This window comes from Phyllobates terribilis, unplaced genomic scaffold (assembly GCF_046119375.1).
Source record: "Phyllobates terribilis strain yellow unplaced genomic scaffold, ASM4611937v1 Scaffold_3__8_contigs__length_932513732, whole genome shotgun sequence".
NCBI lineage: Eukaryota > Metazoa > Chordata > Amphibia > Anura > Dendrobatidae > Phyllobates > Phyllobates terribilis.
In genome coordinates this window covers 469,347,614-469,373,128 of record NW_027362763.1, presented here as the reverse complement: position 1 = coordinate 469,373,128, position 25,515 = coordinate 469,347,614, and the positions used below count along the sequence as shown (strand labels likewise).

Below are 25,515 nucleotides of genomic sequence, written 5' to 3'. Positions count from 1 at the left end.
TCCTCACCCGACCTGGCTTCGCACTTTCAACTATATCGTCAACCTGGATGCCGAAACAGGTGAAAGCAATGGTGGAAATTACAACAATGCACCCGCTGTGCAGAGCAGTGAAGAGGTTCAGAGAGATTGCTACCGAGACTAGAGCAGTGGGGGCCTGGGAGAGATATTTATTTTTTTTAATGTGGGGTCATTATACTGTATGGAGCACTATGTGGGGCTATTATGCTGTATGGAGGACTATGTGGGGCCATTATACTGTATGGAGGACTATGTTGGGCCATTATACTGCATGGAGCACTATGTGGGGCTATCATACTGTATGGAGGAGTATGTGGGGCTATTATACTGTATGGAGGACTATGTGGGGCCATTATACTGTATATAGGACTATATGGGGCCATTATTCTGTATGGAAGGCAATGCAGGGCCCATTATACTGTATGGAGGACTATGTGGGGCCCATTATACTGTATGGAGGACTATGTGGGAATATTATACTGTATGGAGGACTATGTGGGGCCATTATACTGTATGGAGGGCTAGGTGGGGCCCATTATACTGCATGGAGCACTATGTGGGGCCATTATACTGTATGGAGGACTATGTGGGACCTATTATACTGTATGGAGGGCTATGTGGGCCCATTATTCTGTATGTAGGACTATATGGGGCCATTATTCTGTATGGAAGGCAATGCAGGGCCCATTATACAGTATGGAGGACTATGTGGGGCTATTATACTGTATGGAGGACTATGTGGGGCTATTATACTGTATGGAGGACTATGTGGGGCCATTCTTCTGTATGAAGGACTATGTGAGGCTATTATAATGTATGGAAGGCAATGCAGGGCCTATTATACTGTATGAAGGGCTATGTGGGGATCACAGTTGGGAAATATTACTGTGATGGGGTCACCATTCTTTGTCGGGTGGGATTGAGGGAGGGGGATACAGTAGGGTCCTCATACTGTGCGTGTGGAGGAATTCACTGTGGAGGTATCTTACTGTGTTTGACGAGCACTTTTGTGGGCATCATACTTTATTATCTGCATAATTTGTTAATTAATTCAATGTTTTTTATCCTTCCATATCATATTTATCATTACATATTTAAATTAGGCCCTTGGGCCAAATGTGTTTATTGCTCTTACCATTTGTGATTATGTGTTTATTTTATTCTAAGATCTATTAGTTAAAATGTACTTTGTTAGTGGGACAACTCCTACAAGTTTGTTTCCATATGAAAAGGTTCATTGTTATATTTGATAATAATTAAAAACTCAATTGTAGATATTTTTTTAATAAATATCAAGGTTGGCCAGCATCTTTGTCCAAGCTTTTAATTTTGGCACACGGTGTATTTGAGTTTAACAACCCTGGTCTAAGTGGAAGGATCCTAGCAGTTAGCATCACAGAGTGTGAGGAGGGGATCTAAATAGTAGTTATACTATTGGGCAGTGCCAACCACCGCTTTTATTCTCATGCCGAGTTGTCATGAGAAAACAATTGCAGCAAGCTGCGGGTTCATCTGATAATCGGATCACACGCACCCATACAAGTCTATGGGTGTGTGTGAAACATCGCACTGCACTCTGATGTCATCCGAGTGCAGTCAGATTACAGTGGACCCAGACAATGGAGAAGATGGGAGAAATTAAGTTCTCCGCACCTGTGATACGGTTATCTCCTATGAGAGAGTTGGATCACACTAAGGTGACAGAGTTTGAGCCGAGTGACATTAGCATAATCGGCCCGATTCTCTCACATGAGAGAACATAAGGAAGTGTGAACCTGGCCTTATATGTAGGAACTTTGAAGAAGACTGATGCCTGTTAAGTGTCAGGGAGTGAGGCATGTGACTGTGTGAGGTGGCACACTATGAGGTTGGAATTTCTGAAAGCAACAGGAGCCCGAACAAAAGCCTTGTCTATACATTATACTGTTGATTCAGTTGTGTTTGTTTCTTTCCGAGTGCTGAAACCATTACTCATTTTGTGACTAGTAAAGTGACAGTAAGCATAATGCACGTTTGACACGGTGCTTACGGTCATGATCCGTAAAGTAGAAAAACTTGACTTGTGACTGTTCTCTTTCTAAAGGGAGAACGGCTCAAGTTTGACCCATTCATGGTATAGAACCAGTGCATGACACTTTTCTATCCTTGTGTTAGATCTCAGCTCCTCAGGATTGGTGTTAGGTACAGTTATATGAAAAAGTTTGGGCACCCCTATTAATCTTAAGCTTAATGTTTTTTAAAAATTGGTGCTTTTGCAACTGCTATTTCAGTTTGATATATGTAATAACTGTTGGACACAGTAATGTTTCTGCCTTGAAATGAGGTTTATTGTACTAACAGAAAATGTGTAATCTGCATTCAAACAAAATTTGACAGGTGCATAAGTATGGGCACCCTTATCATTTTCTTGTTTTAAATACTCCTACCTACTTTTTACTGACTTACTAAAGCACTTTTTTTGGTTTTGTAACCTCATTGAGCTTTGAACTTCATAGCCAGGTGTATGCAATCATGAGAAAAGCTACTTAAAGTGGCCACTTGCAAGTTGTTCTCCTGTTTGAATCTCCTCTGAAGAGTGGCATCATGAGCTCCTCAAAACAACTGTCAAATGATCTGAAAACAAAGATTATTCAACATAGTTGTTCAGGGGAAGGATACAAAAAGCTGTCTCAGAGATTTAACCTGTCAGTTTCCACTGTGAGGAACATAGTAAGGAAATGGAAGAACACAGGGACAGTTCTTGTTAAGGCCAGAAGTGGCAGGCCAAGAAAAACATCAGAAAGGCAGAGAAGAAGAATGGTGAGATCAGTCAAGGACAATCCTCAGACCATCTCCAGAGAGCTGCAGCATCAACTTGCTGCAGATGGTGTCACTGTGCATCGGTCAACTATACAATGCACTTTGCACAAGGAGAAGCTGTATGGGAGAGTGATGCGAAAGAAGCCGTTTCTGCAAGCACGCCACAAACAGAGTCGGCTGAGGTATGCAAAAGCACATTTGGAGAAGCCAATTTCTTTTTGGAAGAAGGTCCTGTGGACTGATGAAACCAAGATTGAGTTGTTTGGTCATACAAAAAGGCGTTATGCATGGCGGCAAAAAAACACAGCATTCCAAGAAAAACACTTGCTACCCACAGTAAAATTTGGTGGAGGTTCCATCATGCTTTGGGGCTGTGTGGCCAATGCCGGCACCGGGAATCTTGTTAAAGTTGAGGGACGCATGGATTCCACTCAGTATCAGCAGATTCTTGACAATAATGTTCAAGAATCAGTGACAAAGTTGAAGTTACGCAGGGGATGGATCTTTCAGCAAGACAATGATCCAAAACACCGCTCCAAATCTACTCAGGCATTCATGCAGAGGAACAATTACAATGTTTTGGAATGGCCATCCCAGTCCCCAGACCTGAATATTATTGAACATCTGTGGGATCATTTGAAGAGGGCTGTCCATGCTCGGCGACCATCAAACTTAACTGAACTGGAATTGTTTTGTAAAGAGGAATTGTCAAAAATACCTTCATCCAGGATCCAGGAAATCATTAAAAGCTACAGGAAGCGACTAGAGGCTGTTATTTTTGCAAAAGGAGGATCTACTAAATATTAATGTCACTTTTCTTGTGAGGTGCCCATACTTATGCACCTGTCAAATTTTGTCTGAATGCAGATTGCACATTTTCTGTTAGTACAATAAACCTCATTTCAAGGCAGAAACATTACTGTGTCCAACAGTTATTACATATATCAAACTGAAATAGCTGTTGCAAAACACCAATTTTTATAAAACATTAAGCTTAAGATTAATAGGGGTGCTCAAACTTTTTCATATAACTGTATAACACTGCATCAGTTTTACTCAGTCCTTAGAAGTAATACTATCTAGAATTTTGCATACTGATGTAGAGCATTTCAAGAATTTTTGTTTGTTTTTTTTATCTGAATTAAAGCAGGTTAACGTTTCCATTTATGATTTTTTTTTATTTGCTTACCTGGCTTGTCAAAACATCTCTGACAAGCTGCAAGTGAAGCCTTAGGCATTGGCATTCATCCCTATAAGCTTCCAGGAAGTATTTGGAGCCAATGTCAAACCGTGGGCGCCTAAACATGATGTCAGTAATCACTTGTGCCAAGGCAAATCGCTCTTCTGGATCCAGAGTATGCTGGTAAGCTTCATAGTAACTGTCAGCAAGCTAAACAAGAAATACACAAAAATACTCAGATGCTAGAAAATGAGAAAATCACCTCTGTTACATTTCACTCTCTGCATATAGGAAGCATACTAGCTGCAGACCGAAAGATCAATTGAATCCACACACGAGGGGTAATGACTGAGAAAAGTTCTATGGAGACCTTCTTTCACATAGTACCATGTTAAAGGCTTATCCTCAACATTGGAAGTTATCAAGTATCCACAGAATAGGTGATAATTTAGTGGGGTCTGACTGCGGAGATCTCTACCGATCCCAAGAAGAAGGCTCTAAAATACTAAGTCAGAACCAGGCTCCTACTGGACTCCTGAAAATAGCGGAGCACAGTACTCAGTGACTCGAGAGGTGGTGCACGAGCATGAACACCGCCTCCTTCTGATGGGGCATTTCAGTGCCCTGTTCTTGGGATCCTAGTGGTCTGACCACCACCAATCAGCAAGTTATCATCTATCATATAGAAAGGTGATAACTTGCAATGTTGGTAATAATAACCCTTTAAAGGTCATGTGTCATGTCCCCAAATGATTAAGCCTGCAGATATAGGGTCAATCTGTAGGTTAATAGCGTTCTAAAGCTGTGGGGGGCTGACGTACTGACTTTATTCCTCCTGGCAGCCTCCAACTTTTCATAGACACACAGCTTCAGTACATAGTGAGTGGCAGCTGTAAACATGACCCGGCACATTGACTGACAGCCGTATCTCTTCTGAAATACTGCTGAGACAGCTGTCAGCCAGTGCTGGGACGTGATTATGCACTGAGCGGTGACCAAAGCCGTCTCCATGACTGAAAGCCGGAGGCTGCTGGGAGGAATAAAGTTAATTTCCTCCCAGTAGCCATGCTCTCAGGGTGGCAGACGCATGGCTTTAGAGTGCTATTAACATGAAGATTAACCCCATATTCGCAGATTAATAAAGTATGTGAATATGACAGATTCCCTTTAAGTGGAGAGCTGCCACTACATAATTATTCTGTGACCTGAAAATTTAAGCAAAAGAGCTTGACTCAAAACAGAGCTGCATAAAATCCATCTAGGAAGAAAAATGTATTTGAAGTACCTGCTGTTTGTTCTCTAATAGTGCACATTCCCAAGTCCACAGGTCAAGCAGCAATGCAAAGCGGTCCACATTAACATGTGCCCAGTCTGAGAGATTCGCACCATCTATTTCTTGTTTACTTAACTTGAAACCTTGATATAAAAAATAAAGCATTAATGAATGAATGGTCAATACACTTTCTGAAGTTACAGTACTTTTTAGTTTAAAGATAATCTCCACTTTGTTTATCCAGGGATTTGGTACAATTCATTTTGAAATGATGAAAGAATATCTAAAAGTGTGAGAAAGTAAAAATGAGGTTAAAGTTCAATTACACACTCTGAATAGAGTCCATGGATGGGTACAACAGGCAGTGCTCTTCCATCCTTAGTCATTAATACTTTATGTTACACGCATGCCGCCTAAGTTCAGATAGGGGCGAGACCGGTTACATGAATTCATTGGAATCCTGGGGGAACCGTTACTCAGGGCGACCATAGGCTGCAGCTTCTCTCAGGCACACGATAGATTCAGTTGCCGCTAGACACATCTGACAAGAGTCTTCATAAAAGGTAGAACAGTAACATTAAATGAGGCACGGCCAGTGTAATGCAAATGTCTCTTTGAGCAACAGGCTCCAGTAATAACAGTACAATCTCCTTTGCAGCACAGCAGTACACAGTCTATTATCCGGTAGCACAGTACAGCACAGTTTTAATGCATACACAACCACAGGCTTTTCCTTCACAAGGACTCAATAGTACACAGCATTCTTTATCCTGCATGGAGATGGAGGGGGGGAAGGGTGTGATGAGGGAGATGATATCTATAACAGGCTTCCTTCCAGTCCTTATCTTCCTGGCCAGTAATACTCCACACTGTTAGCTCATGGAGTCTAACTGACCTTTGTTTAGCTTCCCTCCTGACCTGAATTCTGTTCCCTTAACTTCTGTGAGATCATAAGCCATCTTTTTCTTTGGCTACGGCCAGACAGTATACATCTTCCCCACAATCCCTCTGGGGCTCTGCCAAAACACTCCCCCTCTCCTGTGACTGTGTTAACCCCTCTAGCTGCTGGATGCCTCTGGATAAAAACACCTCCTGTCTCCTCCTGTGCTTGTTACTTCTAATAGTTGCTGAATGCTTTTAAAGCAACAGCACTACTTCTGCATGTCACATTTACTTAACAGACTGACAGACGCTGACCTATGGCTGCTGCAACACTATAGAGACCATAATAATCTCTCATTTGTATACCAGAAGGGAATCTGTGCAAAAACCAGGAAAACCAAAGAGTAAATATGGCATAAAATAGATGTATTATTTAATACAAATATAACATTTCAAATGTTCAATCAGAAAATTTTCATAACAGACAAAGTGCTCAACTTAATGAGATTTCTATCGACACTGGTGCAAGTGCAAGGTTTGGGACTGCAGGAGAGCATTACTAAATTGAGGGCATTACTGAAGTGTAGAACACGGACTTGGTTGAATCACGCATTCCTCTGTAAATATATTGACGGTGGCCTCATTCCTAGGGGCCTTAGAGTCCAGATCTTCCCATCATTTACTATTGACGAATCTTTTAAAAATCGTTGGGAGGTACTGGCTAATACCTGCTCCCTGGGTTTCCTAAATCTCTTGAAGGAATTGAACGAAACTTCACTAAACGAGATGGAAACAGAGCTTGAATCATTACAGACTATTTTAAAAAAGATGTCACCTGAAGATCTGAGGCAATTGAATGAGGATATCGACCTGGAGTCACAGAAATGGGTAAAAGAGATTTACGCAAATAAAACCAAAAAATTTGCACGTGATACTAAAGATAAACAAACCCTCTGTGTATATAAATGGAGATTTTCAACAAATAGAGCACGACAGAACTCCAGAAATTATTCATCATGCTCCAGATCCTCTTCAGCTGCCTCCTCCATCTCTATTGATGAGAGAACTCTGGGAGAAGGTTCGGGCCTTGGCCCTTCTACAACCCCTCAATCTGCATCATACTTTCAGACGAGACCAAACAATAGAAGGAAGCGAACCACACCATACCAGGTTGGTGGCTCGCAGGGGGGGCTCCGTGTTATGAACCTCTCGACACACACTCTGACTAAGGCACAGGTGGAGGTTTTGGAGTTGGGTTTGTCACTTGCTCCAACCAACTCATTTAATTTTTTCACCGCTTTAAAGGACCTCCACCTTTTTGCCCGTAAACTTATCTTAAAAAAACTTCATTCCAGGCCAAGTGGTGACGGGGACCCAGTGGCTGCGGCGGAAAGGGAGGCCGTATAAACTCTTGAAGACCTCCTCTTGGAGCTGGAGTCCCCAAGGACAGGTGGGTTGCTACAAACACTTTTACCCAAGTCCACAAAGTTCTCTCCCCTGTCTATAAGTCCGGCAGTGGAAATCTTTGTACGGTTGGTTACAGAGGATTTACAACAATTATCTACCCGCAGAAGATTTGACAACCTTACTTACTCCAAGCGTACGGCTATCCACCAACTACGATCCTTTCAGGATGCTGTCATTAAACCGGTAGACAAGGGCAGGAACATTGTTATATGGCCATGCTCCAAGTATGAGAGGGAAGTACTATGACAGCTAAGAGATACTAACACCTATTCTAGACTGTCATTTAATCCTGCTGCCTCCTTCTCTGCCACCCTCCAGGGGATCCTGGCCCGGGCCTGTGAACAACACATCATTGATAAGAAAACCGTTGAGGCGTTAACGCTACGCTCTCCTCGGACAGCTACGTTCTATCTGCTTCCTAAAATCCACAAGGACGCCCTCAGCCCCCCTGGGCATCCAATCATGTCTGGCCTGGGGGGGCCTTAGTGGACCGATTTGTACTTATATCGATAATCACCTTCGGCCATTTGTGGAAACACTACCCTCCTATATCAAAGACACAATGGACATCCTCAGGTGGGTTGATGGCGTCTTTGTGGATGAGAGTACTCTCATGGTCACGGCCAATGTTGAGAGCCTGTATACCTGCATCAAGCATGATCTCGGTTTGGCGGCGGTCCGCCTCTTCCTCGGGACTTCCGATCTGAACGGCCTGTCATATGACTTTCCCCTCGAGCTCCTCCACTTTGTCCTCCATCATAATTATTTTCTTTTTAAAGATGTGGTATACCTACAGAGGCGTGGCACTGCAATGGGGACGGCCTGCGCGCCCTCGTACGCCAACATCTTCCTGGGCGCCTGGGAGAGGGACATTTTTGGCGGCGAGGGCGTGCGCGGTGCGGACCAGGTATTGACGTGGCTCAGGTACATAGATGATGTTTTCTTTCTTTGGCAGGGGACAGTGGAGGAGCTTGATGAGTTTATGAGGCGGTTGAACCTTAATGAATGGGGTATTAAGTTGACATATAGTTACCACCATCAAAAAATGCCTTTTTTGGACATCACTCTGGAGGTTGACAATGAGTGTCGCATCCAGACTGATGTATTCCGTAAACCAACGGCGGTCAACTCCCTGGTTCACGCCTCGTCCGCACACCATACATCAACAATTAGCGCCGTCCCAATCAGACAATTTCTGAGGATGAGGCGGATCTGCTCCACTGATTCTCACTTTGAGAAACAGGCGGCCGATCTTACCGACCGCTTTAAAAATCGAGGGTATAGTAACAGGTACATCGGCCGTGGCTATGGGAGGGCACGGGCACCTCGCGCAACTGCTTGTTGTACCCCGTTCCCTCAGACAGTAAGAACGACTCGGGGAAGGTCCGCTACATCTCCACCTTCAACCACGAGTGAGAGGCGATGCGGCGGATCTTCTCCCGACATTGGAGGGTTCTGGGTGCGGAGCCCTCCCGGCGTGATCACATTGGAGACTACCCTTTGATGACTCCTCGTAAGGCCCACAACTTGGGGGACTTATTGGTTTCCAGCCACTATGTCCCCCCACCTTCTAATCCCATTCGATCCCGTGGACCCGTGGTGGGTTTCTTCCCATGCGGTCACTGCCTGGCCTGCGCGAATGTCGTGCGCTCTGTTTCCTTTTACCTCATCCGATGGCTCCCGTGAATTTCAGATCCGCAGTTATATCTCATGCGGTTCTACACATGTGATTTACTAGGCCACGTGTGCCTGACAATTAATTTTATATTGGCTTGACCACTAGGGAGCTGAGGATGAGAGTACGGGAACATGTGCGTGACATTTGTGCGGCCAGATCAGAGACCGACCCCCGAGAACTTAGGACTCTCCCACGTCACTTTCGGCGCAAACATAATTGCGATCCAAAATCTCTGGGGGTGCGTGGGATAGATATCCTACACTTGGGATCACGTGGAGGAAATGGGGGGAAACTTCTGGCCCAGAAAGAGGCCTGATGGATTATCAATCTTGACACCATGGCTCTGCGAGGGTTGAATGAGGCACTGGGTTTTGCTTCCTTCTTATGAATGGTAAGATATGATCTGTCTGCTCTCCTGTAAGTCCCATCCTTTAGTCCTCAGCTTCTTTTAATCATTTTTTATATGTTTTTTTTACTTCTGTTTACTGCTTGTTTTTTTTTCTTTGATCAGCACCTGAGTGGGACCTGACCTTGCCCTCTGAACCACTATGCCTGGAAAGAATATTTGGCGTGTCATCCTAATTATTCCCTTTATTGGACTGATTGCGGTCTATATGCTATTGTATAATGATTAAGTTTTATATATTTGTGATTATATGGATACCATAACACGGGTAGTCTTTCTGCATTCACTAATATCATCAATTTTCTGTATTCTGAATGTAAAGTCTTTTCCCGAATATTTGTTCCTCCCAGTGGTACCTTGATGTACCTGGTACCACACTTTGCGGTGCGCATGCGCTGTGGTTCTCCGGTCCCCTGGCCCGGGCATGGCTGTCTCCCTCCGGCTGCGCGCTCCCAGCATGTGCGTCACCGCGCTCCTGGGTGCGTGCCGCCATTTGACGGTCAGTGCTCATGCCATGGGACTCCAGGAGGCCCAATGCATGCGCCATGAAGCACACACTGTGGAGGACCTTCCGATCACATGACTCCAATTCTGTCATGTGATTTGTGGGAGGGCGTATTTAAGGTCCTGCTCAGCAGCTTTGAGCACGCCTCTGAAAAAGCCAGCGTTTATAGTGGCGAAACGAGCGTCGGGGCATCCTCTTGCCGGGATATCACTCTGCTGCGGCCCTCCACATTACCTCCCATCATACCCAGCGGTAAGCATTACCAGCCTTACTTACCCTTTGAATGATGACTCCAAAACTATGCCACATGCACCATTTCCTTGACCTGATTCAGGCCTTTCTATCAATATGGAATTTTCTGTTTTGATGTGGTTATTTAGGTTGGGGGGCATGTGTGAAAGTGCAGCAGTTTCTTTCCCAGCACACTGCACTTTATGTCTGTTATGATAATAATTTTCTGATTGAACATTTGGAATTTTATATTTGTATTAAATAATAAATCTATTTTATGCCATATTTACGCTTTGGTTCTCCTGGTTTTTGCTATGATATTTCAGAGTAGGCATATGGGTTGCAGGCACAGCGTACTGACCAGTTGCTTAGTAACTTAATCACTAATATGAAGGCCGATGTTTGTTTACTAGAAGGGAATCTGTCACCAGATTTTTCCTACCTAATCTGAGAGCAACATGATGTAGGGACAGATACACTGATCCCAGAAATGTGTCACTTACTGGGCTTCTTGCTGTAGTTTTCATAAAATCACTGTTTTATCAGCAGACAATTATCACTAGAGAACTAGTAAACCTGCTGTCATGTTGTCCTTCATATTAATGAGTTCTGTATAACCAATCAGTGGTCCACGCCAATTAGTGGTGTGGATGGTATTCTGGCTCCACAACTAGGCTGCAAGTGTGGGGCGTTTGAGACACCGTTTTTATGGGTATCTCTATGTACCAGAACTCACACAAAGAGATTTCATCAGATAGCTTGACTCGACTGCAGGAGGTAAGCATGAAGATTCCAGAAGAAGGTTTATTTTCAAGCTGAATTCTTGTAGTTATGCACAATTAAAGTAGGTAAAAAGAACTATTCTGAACCAGAGATGCAAAAGACATGAGATTGTAACATGGCTGACATACACTAGATGTGGATGAAGGAAAAGGGAGGGGTTACTGACATCAGAGCTACAGGGAGACAATATAATGACAATACAATACTGTATCATTCCCAAGTCATGGGACATGACAGGAGGGAAAAAGGAGGAGAAAATCCAGCATTCTTTAGTGGAAAAAATAGATGTACTATATAAGTACAAACGCCTATTATTAGTAGAAAAGATTCATTAAAAAGAGTCAGCACACGGAGAGGAGAACAAAACTGACACGTTTTGAACGCATTAAGTGTTCTTAGTCATAGCTTGTACCATGACAGGCAGGTTTATACAGAGCTCAGCATTCAGAGAACTGATAGATGTGCAGCAGATAAAACAGTGATTTAATAAAAAACACATTCCAGTAAGAGATATGCTGGAATCAGGGTCTCTGCCCCCCACATTATGCTGCTGTTGTGGTAGCAAAATGCTGGTGACACATTCCCTTTAGAGCTAGAAATAAGCAATAAATTATATTGAGGAATTTATGCTGGCAGGAAGTTTCACATAGTGCCATATGCCAACTAAGATGTGGTGTCCTCTACTATACCAAAAATGATTGCAAAATGATATTTACAAGGAGAAAGAAACATTTACACTTTTACAGAGGGAAAAGCCCAAATCTCATGGGAAAAGTACCATACATTTCTAGTTGTGCAGAACAACTGCTCACAGTTTGTCGTGTAGCTCTAAGTTTAAGAATTATGCTTTCCCAACATTTAATGCGATAAGTAAAAATGATCAAACTGGATATTGTTAAATTGAAAACTGGAAAAATGTGTTCCTCCCCCACCCCCACACCATGTAAACACAGATGTAGCTTCTGGAGAGATTTGTCCACAAATTGGCCTCCATGAGTTTAATACTCCACGGAAGTTGAAGAGCACAAACACAAACCAAAACATTGCGTAGCTTAAAGGAAAATGACAGTATTTAAATCAGGTTTTTGTATTAAATGTACTTTTTACACATTTTTGGCAATTTTTTTTTACATTTCACAATCTGTATTAAAAAAAGAAATCTTGCAATTTTCACACTGGCCACTAGGGCTTTTTTTTAAGCTTTTAACTTCTCATTGTTTTAGGAAATAACACATGTACTTGTGTATTGAAGAATTTAATGAGCCGGTGCAAAGGTCATTGTGAAGGGAGGGGGGCAGGGTCATATGTGAGCACCTATTGTTATTGGTGGATCCTGTGTTATCAGCTGGATATAGAAGTGTTACCTGTACAGTACTCCTGCCTCTGGTAATATGGAGCCTTGCTGAAAACTCTTCTTGAAAGAGCAGGAATTATGAGTCTAAAATAGCCCCCAGTGGCCAGCGTGAAAATTGCAATATTACTATTTTTTTTTACGATCGTGAATTGAAATTAAATGATTGCCAACATTAAAAAAAAATACATGTAATCAAAAACCTGATTTAATCAATTGGTCAATTTATGATGATACACTCCCCTTAAAGGGAATGTGATGTCAGAAAATAACCTATTGTTTACATCAGTTTTTTGCGTTACACGCTTTATTTAAAGGAAAAAAATAGCAATCTTGTAATTTCCTTTCTATCAGAAGCAGGATTACAATAACAGGTAACGCCTCAATACACAGCTGATAACACTGGATCCACCAATCACAATAGGTGATGTCACAGCTCCCCCTACTTCCACAATAACTTTTGCACAGGCTCATTAGATGCTTCAATACAAAAGAGAAAGTCAATAATCTGTTCATTGTTTCTAATGTACATGGTAGATTTAAAGAGTAACTGTGTTAATATTTTTCATAAATCAATAGAGTACATGAAGATAAGAAATTTTGTAATATATCTTATCAGAGAGATCTGCTTTTTTTTCCTCTAGGACTGATCTTTCATTCTCCCAATTCAAGGATAAACTCTGTCTTCAGAGGAGACAGACTTTTCCATTACTTTGATAGATGACAGTTTGTGCTCATACATTTCCATGGAGAACTATAGCTATGACTGTTGTTTCAAGAGACCTTGCAGCAGAATATCTTTGTCTGTCCCTAGCTCCTCCCTCCTCCTCTCCATAGAATTTAAAGCACCAGCTGTCATCTCCTATCTCAGTAATAGGAAAATCTGTCTTCACTGAATACAGATTTTAAACAATGAATTGAGATGATCAGTTTTGGCAGAGAAAGAAGCAGATCTCTCTGACAAGATATTTTACATTTATATTTACTTATATTTTAAGTTGCTTATTTTCATGTGTACTATTAATTTATGAAATAAAAATTAAAACGACGGTTACTCACTAAACAATGGGTCATTTTCTGATGATGTGTTCCTTTGAGCAGCGTAAGTAAACTGAAGAGTTTTTATTTTTCACATCCCATTCACTTTCTTTATACTGTACTTTTCTTGCAAATAATGGTGCAGCATCAGTGCGAGCAATCTGCACGTAGTGAATATTATACTCATCAAAAAACAAATACTGTTCATTACTAGTTCTAATTAAAATTTCACATCTTACTTCGATCTTTCTCAATATAGAGAGTTGTTAACAGCAACATGTGATCTTGTAATTGTTTGATATCCTCAAGCGCAGCATCATACATCACATACACTCCTCTCTGATCCTGCGTGTGAATTATGCCATCTTCCACTGTGTACAAATCATTGTGATTCTCAACCTCTGAAAACTCCATGAATTCTTCACTATGAACCTGGCGGTTAAATAAAATATAAAGCAGTATGTATTGTTGATGGCAATGGACAGTAAAATTAATTTAATCCATCAATTACTTTACAAAATCCCGGTTTATCAAATTCTGGATAACTAGATAGCCATATAAAAGTAAATAAAATCAAATGTAAAACAAGAGAAAGAAAGATGGCTCAACATATAATGTCAGCATTAAGTGTTGCTATTAATTATCTTACTCCTTCAGGTCAGTCTGCTGTTTTCCACTCATAAGTAAAAAAAAAAAACATGCAGAAGTATTTGAGAAAAATAATAAGTAAATAAATAAATTAAACTTCTTTTACTAATCCTCCAGTGCTGCCCTCTCCTCCTCTTCTCCCCTTCCAGCACTGTCTGATTCTCCTTTTGTTTTTATGCTTCCTCTTCTAGCCAGACAAGCAAGTGACCGCTGCAGACAATCACTGGCTACATCTGTGTGCAATGCGACAGCAATGTCACTGATTGGCTGCAGTGGTCACATGTCCAAATGGTCAGAACAGGATGTACCAAGGCAGGAGGGAGACCTGACAAGCACTGGACATGGACCTGCAGCGTGTTGGTAAGATAAATATGGATTTCCCAGTTTACATTTTTTCGTTGCAGTGCTCGTGAGCTCTGGAGTCCCCAATATTCATAGGTTACGGGCTGACCCTGCCCACCGGCTGCTGACTGACAGTCTCTAGCTATGCACAGTAATAGGGAGCAGGCTGCCAGCCAGTGACGGGAGGGTGGAATACAAGGACGGTGCAAGAACTGCAACTAATACTGTAAATTTCCCCAAAATGACACCATAGGCACAGTGCTGAAATCATTGTTTCTATCACTACCTTATACTGCCTTCAGCAGCATAAATGAAGAGTCAGATTCCCTTTAAAATAGACTAAATTATTTTTACAGGTGTCAATACATAAAATCATAAGCAAAATATAGTCTGATAAATGTAGTGCTAGTATCTGTACCAGGGTTACTATGTTTATGGTATGCTCTGCTTGCCAATGTATCTCGTTTGGAGAATGTTTTGCAAATTCTTGGGAAATCAGTTCAGCTGTTGTTGATTTTCCATTCATGTGTACAAGTACATTGTGTTTTAGGAGCTCCATACTTGGGGTCCCAGTTTCCCTTGAGTTCCTTTAGTTATTAGTTAATACAATAATATCAGATGTCACTAATGATAGAAAATGTAGGAGATGTAGATGTCATGTATCCTTAACAAAGATAATACCTGGAGGTCTGCCGGTGTTTGGTACATATACTGGTGAGATCCAAGTCCTCCGGTCATACCAGACCCACCTTGAGTAGCATTTACCCAGCATGCTTGTTCACCCACACCGTGTGCCAAATTACCAGAACTACTGGAGAGACCACAGCTGTCAATTGTTAGGGTTCTCTCAATAGATCGGAAATAATTTAGGATTCCAAGACTCATACGCTGTAAAGACACAGGAATGACATATTTAATTTAATCCGCCAGTATAACTTTGCTTCATGAATTCCTACAGGGATCATTTTCTGTAGGATTCCACATGAATTTGACAGAAAAAAATAATGTCATGTTTAAAGAAATCCGTTAGCAGGTTTTTGTTATGTAATATGGCATCAGCATGAGATAGGGACAGAGACCTTGATTCTGGTGATGTATCACTTAATTTAGTGGATGCAGCAGGTATGATAGAGTAACAATTTTCTCTGCTGCAGATCTAACACTTGTTGAGCTGTGTATAACCCTGCCCACACCTCAACTTTCTGTGTACATTGTATAGTGACATAAAGCTGCTAATCATTGTTGAGGGTGTGGGTGGACTATGATGCACAAGGCCAATTGTCCTGTAGTAATAATCTCCTTCTAATAAAACACTGATTTTATTGAAAAAGGAAAACAGCCTAATAAGTGACACATCACTGTAATCAAGGTCTCTGGTCCTACATCATTGTGCTCTCAGATTACCTAGCAAAAACCTGGTGACTTATTCCCTTTAACCATGACTCCTCTTAATCTGCATCTCACTGCTCTCACTACTTTCACTTGTCTGAGGGAAGTGAGAGTGCAACAGCCCAGTGTCATGCGTTTGGGTTCGAACCCTTGAGCCTGTCCTTTGTGGTCGGCTTCTCTCCGCCGAGCCACCGCAGATACACCTTTTCTCTGGGTGTTTAGTTTCTGTTATCCATGCTTCAGTCTTTTTAGGGCAGGGGTCCTCAAACTACGGCCCGCGGGCCACATGCGGCCCGCAGAGGATTTTTATCCGGCCCGCCGGGCTGTGGGCAGAGGAGAGCGGTGTCAGCGCCCGCTCCCTCAGGGCCCCGGCAGCCGGATACTTGCCTCTCCTCGTGCTTCCGCGGATCCGCTGTCTTCCTGCTGTGCGCTCCCTGTGACGTGTCAGGTCAGAGGGTGCGGTGACGTCTTTACACCGCGCCCTCCCCTGAGCCATCACAGGCAGCACAGAGCGGGGCGACGCTGGAGTACAGACCTGAGCAGCGGCAGCAGGTGAGGAGGAGGGAGGTGAGTATTGCATTTTTTTTTTTAATGTATGGAGGCATGGGACATAATATTAGGGGTGACATGCTGCATGGGGCATTATATGGGGGGGGTGACATGCTGCATGGGGCATTATATGGGGGGGTGACATGCTGCATGGGGCATTATATGGGGGGTGACATCCTGAATGGGGCATTATAACGACTGGGGAGTGATATCCTGCATGGGGCATTATATGGGGGAGTGACATCCTGACAAGGGCATTATAACGACAGGGGAGTGATATCCTGCGTGGCGCATTATATGGGGGGGTGACATCCTGAAAGGGGCATTATAATGACAGGGGAGTGATATCCTGCATGGGGCATTTTATTGAGGAGTGACATCCTGCATGGGGCATTATATGGGGGAGTGACATCCTGCATGGGGCATTATATGGGGGAGTGACATGCTGCATGGGGCATTATATGGGGGGGGGGTGACATCCTGAAAGGGGCATTATAACGACAGGGGAGTGATATCCTGCGTGGCGCATTATATGGGGGGGTGACATCCTGAAAGGGGCATTATAACGACAGGGGAGTGATATCCTGCATGGGGCATTATATTGAGGGGTGACATCCTGCATGGAGCATTATATGGGGGGGTGACATCCTGCATGGGGCATTATAAAGACAGGGGAGTGATATCTTGCATGGGGTATTATATGGTGGGAGAAAGGGACATCCTGCATGGGGCATTATATGGGGGGTGACATCCTGCATGGGGCATTATAAGGGGGAAATAGCCTGCCTATTGGGGACATTTACCTGCCCATTGAGGACCTATGCTGCCTATTGGGGACATTTACCTCCCCATTGAGGACCTATGCTGCCTATTGGGGACATTTACCTGCCTATTGGGGACATTTACCTGCCTATTGGGGACCTATGCTGCCTATTGGGGACATTTACCTGCCTATTGGGGACCTATGCTGCCTATTGGGGATATTTACCTGCCTATTGGGGACATTTACCTGCCTATTGGGGACCTATGCTGCCTATTGGGGACATTTACCTGCCTATTGGGGACATTTACCTGCCTATTGGGGACCTATGCTGCCTATTGGGGACATTTACCTGCCTATTGAAATACCGGTTTATCTAACTTTACTTGTTCTTCATTTTAAATATTGTATTTGTTCCTGTATTGTTTTTCTACATCAAAATAAGATATGTGCAGTGTGCATAGGAATTTGTTCATAGTTTTTAAAAAAAACTATATTCCGGCCCTCCAATGGTCTGAGGGACAGTGAACTGGCCCCGTGTTTAAAAAGTTTGAGGACCCCTGTTTTAGGGGAACAGGTGTTTTCATTTACTCATTTGTCAGCCCTATGACCTTTCGGGTGTAACTTTCTCCCTGCTGGTATTTCCTGCTGGTGATAGTCTCATTTGGATGTCCAGCCATAATGCTGTAGTTTAAGCCAGACAGTGAAAGACCAGCTAGGGTTTATCTCTCTGCTGTTTATGTTCTTTACCCAGCACCTACCTGTTTCTTTTTAAGAAGTAGGCAGCATAATCTCTAAACAATACTTATTTAATCCTTTATTTTGCATTTTGTGGTTTGTTTTAGTAATTCTGGAATCTCTTTCTATTTCAGCACACTTTCCCTTCTGCACGTAGTTTGCACTCTGCTCTGCCCTTCGGTTCCTTAGGAGGAATGTCAAGCACTCGATGGCCTTTCAGGCAGCATAGGTCTGAGTTGCCATCGTCTAGTCTGTGGTTAGGGCTGTCTCAGCTCACACAGTAATCTGCGGTGTCAGGATCTCTAGACTGTACAGGACCCGGCAGGGTCAGTTGCACTTTTTAGTGTGTTACCTATTTTCCCGAGTGCTACACTATCATATCACCCAGTAGCGGCCAATGATTGACAGTAAGACTTTCTTAGCATAACATCACTAGACCTGGCGCCGACATTGCTGGAATAGCACTAGTGCAAGGGGAGTATATGTTATTTAAATTTTACAAGGGGGAGAACTATAATTAGGGTAAGATGGACAACACCTTTAAGTTGTAATTATAGCTTCTATTGTTAATACCCTGAATATATTCAGAATAATACATTTAGTTTCAGATTACTATATACATTATTTCATCACATCTATCCTGTAACGGGAGCAATATTTGTGGGTACTTGGCAGCTCTAAAGGGGGATACCACGAACAAGTTTGTTGCCCTGGTTTTCACCCTTTAAACCCTATGGAGGGAACTGGACTTAACAGGGTTCTTAGACTGGGGCCAAAGAGTTAGCTGCTGTTCGGTGGTGCGAGCTGGCAAGTAGGATTGTCCAGTAGCCAGGTCAGAACACAAGGCAGGAGAATAGTCAAAAAATGAGCTGCAGTCAAAATTAGGAATGTCTATAGGGAGTCAAAACAGGATACTAAGAAGTTCCCTTGGAGCATGTCAAATTATAACTGGCAGTGGACAGCAGGTTTTCAGGAGCTTAAAGGGGTTGTCCGTTCTAAATTTATAAGTCTGCAGTCACTCTATGTGACTGCAGACTTATGAATCCCGCCAGTTTCTGAGCTGGGAGCGGCGGTGATGTATGCATTATGCATACTCCTGGCTAGAAACCGACTAATGGGCGTGGCCTCGCTCCATACACTTTTATAGAGCGAGGCCGCATACTAGACAAAGTGCGTGCTCTGGGGGGATTCGTAAGTCTGCAGTCACACATAGTGACTGCAGACTTATCAATTTACACTGGACAACCACTTTAAATAGCCTGCAGTCCCGACCAGGCCACACAGAAAGAAACAAACCCTGAAAAGTTAATTTCTGATCTCCCAGTAAGGACAGAACTACAAGTACCAGAGGACATGGGATTAGAGTTGCTTTCTTGCGTCGTCTGCAATAAGACTCTGCCTGGTGACAGGAGCAGAAACAGTAAGGGCAAGCACCAACACAGATGTCACATATCCAAAGGAAGAATAAAATTGCCTTTTACTAGTTAGTGACACAAATAAATTAGTTGTCATAAAGTGTTTCTAAACAGCACCCCCTACTGTTTACTTGTATTAATTACAAATAATTTTCCCTAGACATACATTTACTTTCCTGGCCCTCGAAACATAGACATAAGTACTTAAATACCAGCATAAACCCAACAGGAGCTAAAGCATCTGGCAATATTTCCCATTTGTTCCATACTTGGGTCTGACCTTTCTATTAACTACTCCTTATCCAGAAACAAGTAAATACTGGAGTCAATGACCTTTACTCTAATGTCGTTTTTCTCCCATTCGCTTTCTATTTGTACAGTCACAAGAGCATATTCTTGAGAAATCAGTTCAGCTGTCGTTGTTTTTCTATAAGTTAACATTGGATCATGAAGTGCTGGCAGCTTGAAATCTTTATCTCATTTCCATCTGTAGTTGTGCTAAGAAAATGAGAAAATATTTTACCTGAAGATCCCTTAGTCGCAGATGACGCAAGTAGAGAAGAGATAAGTATGCTCCTTTCATCAATATGGGATCTTTGCTGTTATCTTCTGCCTCATCTAGTCCCAGTAATTGCAGCGTGTTCTGGTAATTGTACCTTAATAAAAACACATAATAAGTGAGCATAGTCACTACCATATCCAAGCCAAGCGAGGCAGTAAAAAAAATGACGACAGCTTCTCTCCATCATTTTATAAGCCTTTATGTGTTCTGGGTGACTTATTGCTACTAATGTCACAGTGTAAAACAAAATACAACTTTAACCCAAAAAATAGTTATTGTCTCAAATTAACTATTGTTACCGTAAATATCAATCAGATAACAAATTATAGTTAGGTAAGAACCCTCATTGAATACCTGGCTAGGGATCCTGTTTTAATGTAGATATAGCTACACACTTTTATTACGATTGTTGGGGGGTCCCGGCTCCTAAATCCCCACATATACACTACTGTGCAAAGGTTTTAGGCAGGTGTGGAAAAATACAGCAAGGTAAAATACTTTACAAAATAGAAGTGTCAATAGCTTATTTGACATCAATTAACAAAATGCAAAGTGAACGAACAATAGAGAAATCTAAAATCAATATTTGGATTGACCACCTTTTTCCTTCAAAACGGCATCAATTCTTCTAGGTACACTTACACAAGGTCAGGGATTTTATAGAATTGTAGTCACGTGTATGAGTAACCAATTTTCTGTAACAAATGATAATGATCATCATTTTCATATATAGAATGAAACACTGTCATTAACAAACAAAAACAGCTGTACAGAAGGCTGAAAACTAGGGGAGGAACAACCTAAATTTTGCTACAAAGGTTAGATTATGGAAGACAGTTTCATGTCACAGGACATACACCATGACAAGACTGAGCACAGCAACAAGGTAAAAGGTACAGTGGTGGCCAAAAGTATTGGCACCCCTGCAATTCTGTCAGATAATACTCAGTTTCTTTCTGAAAATGATTGCAATCACAAATTCTTTGGTATTATTATCTTCATTTAATTTGTCTTCAATGAAAAAACACAAAAAGAATTGTCCTAAAGCCAAATTGGATACAATTCCACACCAAACCTAAAAAAGGGGGTGGACAAAAGTATTGGCACTGTTTGAAAAATCATGTGATGCTTCTCTAATTTGTGTAATTAACAGCACCTGTAACTTACCTGTGGCACCTAACAGGTATTGGCAATAACTAAATCACACTTGCAGCCAGTTAACATGGATTAAAGTTGACTCAACCTCTGTCCTGTGTCTTTGTGTGTACCACATTGAGCATGGAGAAAAGAAAGAAGACCAAAGAACTGTCTGAGGACTTGAGAAACCAAATTGTGAGGAAGCATGAGCAATCTCAAGGCTACAAGTCCATCTCCAAAGACCTGAATGTTCCTGTGTCTTCCGTGCGCAGTGTCATTAAGAAGTTTAAAGCCCATGGCACTGTGGCTAACCTCCCTAGATGTGGACTGAAAAGAAAAATTGACAAGAGATTTCAACGCAAGATTGTGCGGATGGTGGATAAAGAACCTCGACTATAATCCAAACAAGTTCAAGCTGCCCTGCAGTCCGAGGGTACAACAGTGTCAACCTGTACTATCCGTCGGCGTTTGAATGAAAAGGGACTGTATGGTAGGATACCCAGGAAGACCCCACTTCTTACCCCGAGACATAAAAAAGCCAGGCTGGAGTTTGCTAAAACTTACCTGAGAAAGTCTAAAACGTTTTGGAAGAATGTTCTCTGGTCAGATGAGACAAAAGTTGAGCTTTTTGGCAAAAAGCATCAACATAGAGTGTACAGGAAAAAAAAAAGGCATTCAAAGAAAAGAACACTGTCCCTACAGTCAAACATGGCGGAGGTTGCCTGATGTTTTGGGGTTGCTTTGCTGCCTCGGGCACTGGACTGCTTGACTATGTGCATGGCATTATGAAGTCTGAAGACTACCAACAAATTTTGCAGCATAATGTAGGGCCCAGTGTGAGAAAGCTGGGTCTCCCTCAGAGGTCATGGGTCTTCCAGCAGGACAATGACCCAAAACACACTTCCAAAAGCACTATAAAATGGTTTGAGAGGAAGCACTGGAGACTTCTAAGGTGGCCAGCAATGAGTCCAGACCAGAATCTCATAGAACACCTGTGGAGAGATCTCAAAATGGCAGTTTGGAGAAGGCACCCTTCAAATATCAGGGACCTGGAGCAGTTTGCCAAAGAAGAATGGTCTACAATTCCAGCAGAGCATTGTAAGAAACTCATTGATGGTTACCGGAAGCGGTTGTTCGCAGTTATTTTGGCTAAAGGTTGTGCAACCAAGTATTAGGCTGAGGGTGCCAATACTTTTGTCTGGCCCATTTTTGGAGTTTTGTGTGAAATGATCAATGATTTGATTTTTGCTTCATTCTCTTTTGTGTTTTTTCCTTGCAAGCAAATTAAATGAAGATAATAATACCAAAGAATTTGTGATTGCAATCATTTTCAGGAAGAAACTGAGTATTATCTGACAGAATTGCAGGGGTGCCAATACTTTTGGCCACCACTGTAGTTATACTGCATCAGCAAGGTCTCTCCCAGGCAAAGATTTCAAAGCGGGGTTTCAAGATGTACGGTTCAAGCTCTTGATGAATGGTCTGCCAATAAAACTAAATGAAGCAGATGAGAGACACGTACACCCATCTACTGTTCAGAGAAGTCAGGCCAGAAGTGGTCTACATGGAAGAACTGCAGCCAATAAGCCATGCCTTCCACATTGAAAGAAATCCAACTGGCTCAACTTTGTACAAAAACATAGAACCTGGTGTGCAAAAATATGGCAGCAGGTACTCTGGACTGATAAGTCAAAATTTGAATTATTTGGCTGTAACAGAAGGCAGTTTGTTTGCTAATTTGCAAATTTGGGGCTGCATTTCAGCAAATGGAGTGTCGATTTGGTCAGGATTAATAGTGTCCTCAATACTGAAAAATACAGGCAGATACTTATCCATCATGTAATACCATGAGGGAAGCATATGATTTTCTACAAATTTATTTAGCAGCAGGACATAGACACCAAATATATAGAGTTCGATTTTTCTTTTGTTCATTAACTTAGTAGTTTATTTTTATCTTTTATCAAAATACAAACATTTATATGTTTGGACACATTCTTACGTTGCAAAAGTTTTAGGCAGGTGTAGTAAAAATACTGAACTGTACTGTATGTAATTTTTTGGCAAATTAATACATAATTGCTAATGCTAAGCCACTAAGAACTACTCCACTGGCAACCTAACTTCCTATTTGACATTTTTTTTAGCTGTAAGTTATTAAATATAATAAATAAATAATAAAATACAATTTTAAATTCTCCCACATTTTATGTCTGAGGTACGAATAGTTTTATTAACCAAATGTATTGTCTTTATGGCATACATTTTACCAGTATCCATCAGTATACCTTGTGAAAAAAAATGAATCAATTCCAGCACCTCACCCTTTCCCCCACTTTGTTTTTCATTTTTATCAAACTATAAATTTCTTCTTTCTTTAATAAAATAATGCTTATGCCTACAGAAATACTTTTTGCATAGTCATTGATAAGAAAAACTGCACCAGGTGAAGGCAGTCCGTAACCGACCATTCCATGTTGACAGATGATAAAGAAGATTATCTGAAGACTACACTCACATTGTTTTGGATGTTATGGTTGATTGTTTAAATTGAAGGAACCTGTCAGGTCTCGTGACTATCAGCAACCGCTACTATAGCAGTACTGGTGCACACTTCTTTTTTCTGATAAGGTGTTTTATGTGTTATGCCAAAGCTGCAATGTTTGAAGAACATAGTTTTATTCCACAGTGTTACATAAACTAATAAGGCAGAGCTAGTCTGGTAGGGTGTCTCTACAGCCGTATCCCAAAACAAATAATGCAGTATGCTATAATACGTACTTCCGAATATACAGTGGGGCTAAAAAGTATTTAGTCAGCCACCAATTGTGCAAGTTCTCCCACTTAAAAAGATGAGACCTGTAATTGCCATCATAGGTAGACCTCAACTATGAAGACAAAATGAGAAAACAAATCCTGAAAATCCCATTGTCTGATTTGGAAGAATTTTTTTTCAAATTTTGGTGGAAAATAAGTATTTGGTCAATTACAAAAGTTCATCTCAATACTTTGTTATATATCCTTTGTTGACAATGACAGAGGTCAAACATTTTCTGTAAGTCTTCACAAGCTTGGAGCACACTGTTGCTGGTATGTTGGCCCATTCCTCCATGCAGATCTCCTCTAGAGCAGAGATGTTTTGCGGTTGTCGCTGGGAAACACGGACTTTCAACTCCCTCCAAAGGTTTTCTATAGGGTTTAGATCTGGAGACTGGCTAGGCTACTCCAGGACCTTGAAATGCTTCTTACGAAGCCACACCTTCATTGCCCTGGCGGTGTACTTGGGATCATTGTCATTCTGAAAGACCCAGCCACGTTTCATCTTCAATGCCCTTGCTGATGGAAGGAGGTTTGCACTCAAAATCTCACGATACATGGCCCCATTCATTCTTTCATGTACACAGATCAGTCATCTTGGTCCCTTGGCAGAGAAACAGCCCCAAAGCATGATGCTGCCACCCCCATGCTTCACAGTAGGTATGGTGTTCTTTGGATGCAACTCATCATTCTTTCTCCTCCAAACACGACGAGTTGTTTCTACCAAACAGTTCTACTTTGGTTTCATCTGACCGTATGACATTCTCCCAATACTCTTCTGGATCATCCAAATGCTCTCTGGCAAACTTCAGACAGGCCCGGACATGTAATGGCTTGAGCAGGGGGACACGTCTGGCACTGCAGGATCTGAGTCCCTGGCGGCGTAGTGTGTTACTGATGGTAGCCTGTGTAACGTTGGTCCCAGCTCTCTGTAGGTCATTCACTAGGTCCCCCTGTGTGGTTCTGGGATTTTTGCTCACCGTTCTTGAGATCATTTTGATCCCACAGGGTGAGATCTTGTGTGGAGCCCCAGATCGAGGGAGATTATCAGTTGTCTTGTATGTCTTCCATTTTTTAATTATTGCTCCCACAGTTGATTTCTTCACACCAAGCTGCATGCCTATTGCAGATTGTCTTCCCAGCCTGGTGCAGGGCTACAATTTTGTTTCTGGTGTCCTTCGACAGCTCTTTGGTCTTCACCATAGTGGAGTCTGGAGTGTGACTGACTGTTTGAGGTTGCGGACAGGTGTCTTTTATACTGATAACAAGTTCAAACAGGTGCCAGTACTACAGGTAATGAGTAAAGGACATTTAATTCAGAGCTGTTTTATGGTGTGTTTTTTTATCCACAATATCCTTTACCTCATCTGTGTTGAAAAGGAAGTCGGTTATTTAAAAAAAGCTGATAAAGAAATGCAAGAGTATGGCAGAGTCGATGATTGAGCTACTAGAATCTCACCAATAAAAATCAGGATATTTTTAGGGGCTAGCCATTTTTAAGATCTTAAATGAGCGCTGAATTTTTTTTAAGAAGACTTGAAATTTTG

At 42.0% G+C, this 25,515-nt stretch overlaps 1 protein-coding gene across 4 annotated transcripts in view; it reads right to left on the bottom strand.

The window, feature by feature from the left end:
- The window catches only part of LOC141259599 (uncharacterized), a 248,968-nt gene that overhangs the window by 160,230 nt on the left and 63,223 nt on the right, over positions 1 to 25,515 (bottom strand). For 3 of the 4 annotated variants that reach the window (XM_073675832.1, XM_073675830.1, XM_073675834.1), the window contains 5 exons: positions 19,976 to 20,108; positions 15,283 to 15,489; positions 13,851 to 14,043; positions 5,283 to 5,413; positions 4,007 to 4,207 (listed from right to left, as the gene is read on the bottom strand). In XM_073675832.1, coding sequence (XP_073531933.1) covers positions 4,007 to 4,207; positions 5,283 to 5,413; positions 13,851 to 14,043; positions 15,283 to 15,489; positions 19,976 to 20,108 — 865 coding nt within the window. The remainder of the gene's footprint in view (positions 1 to 4,006; positions 4,208 to 5,282; positions 5,414 to 13,850; positions 14,044 to 15,282; positions 15,490 to 19,975; positions 20,109 to 25,515) is intronic. The other variant, XM_073675833.1, reaches the window with a different exon arrangement.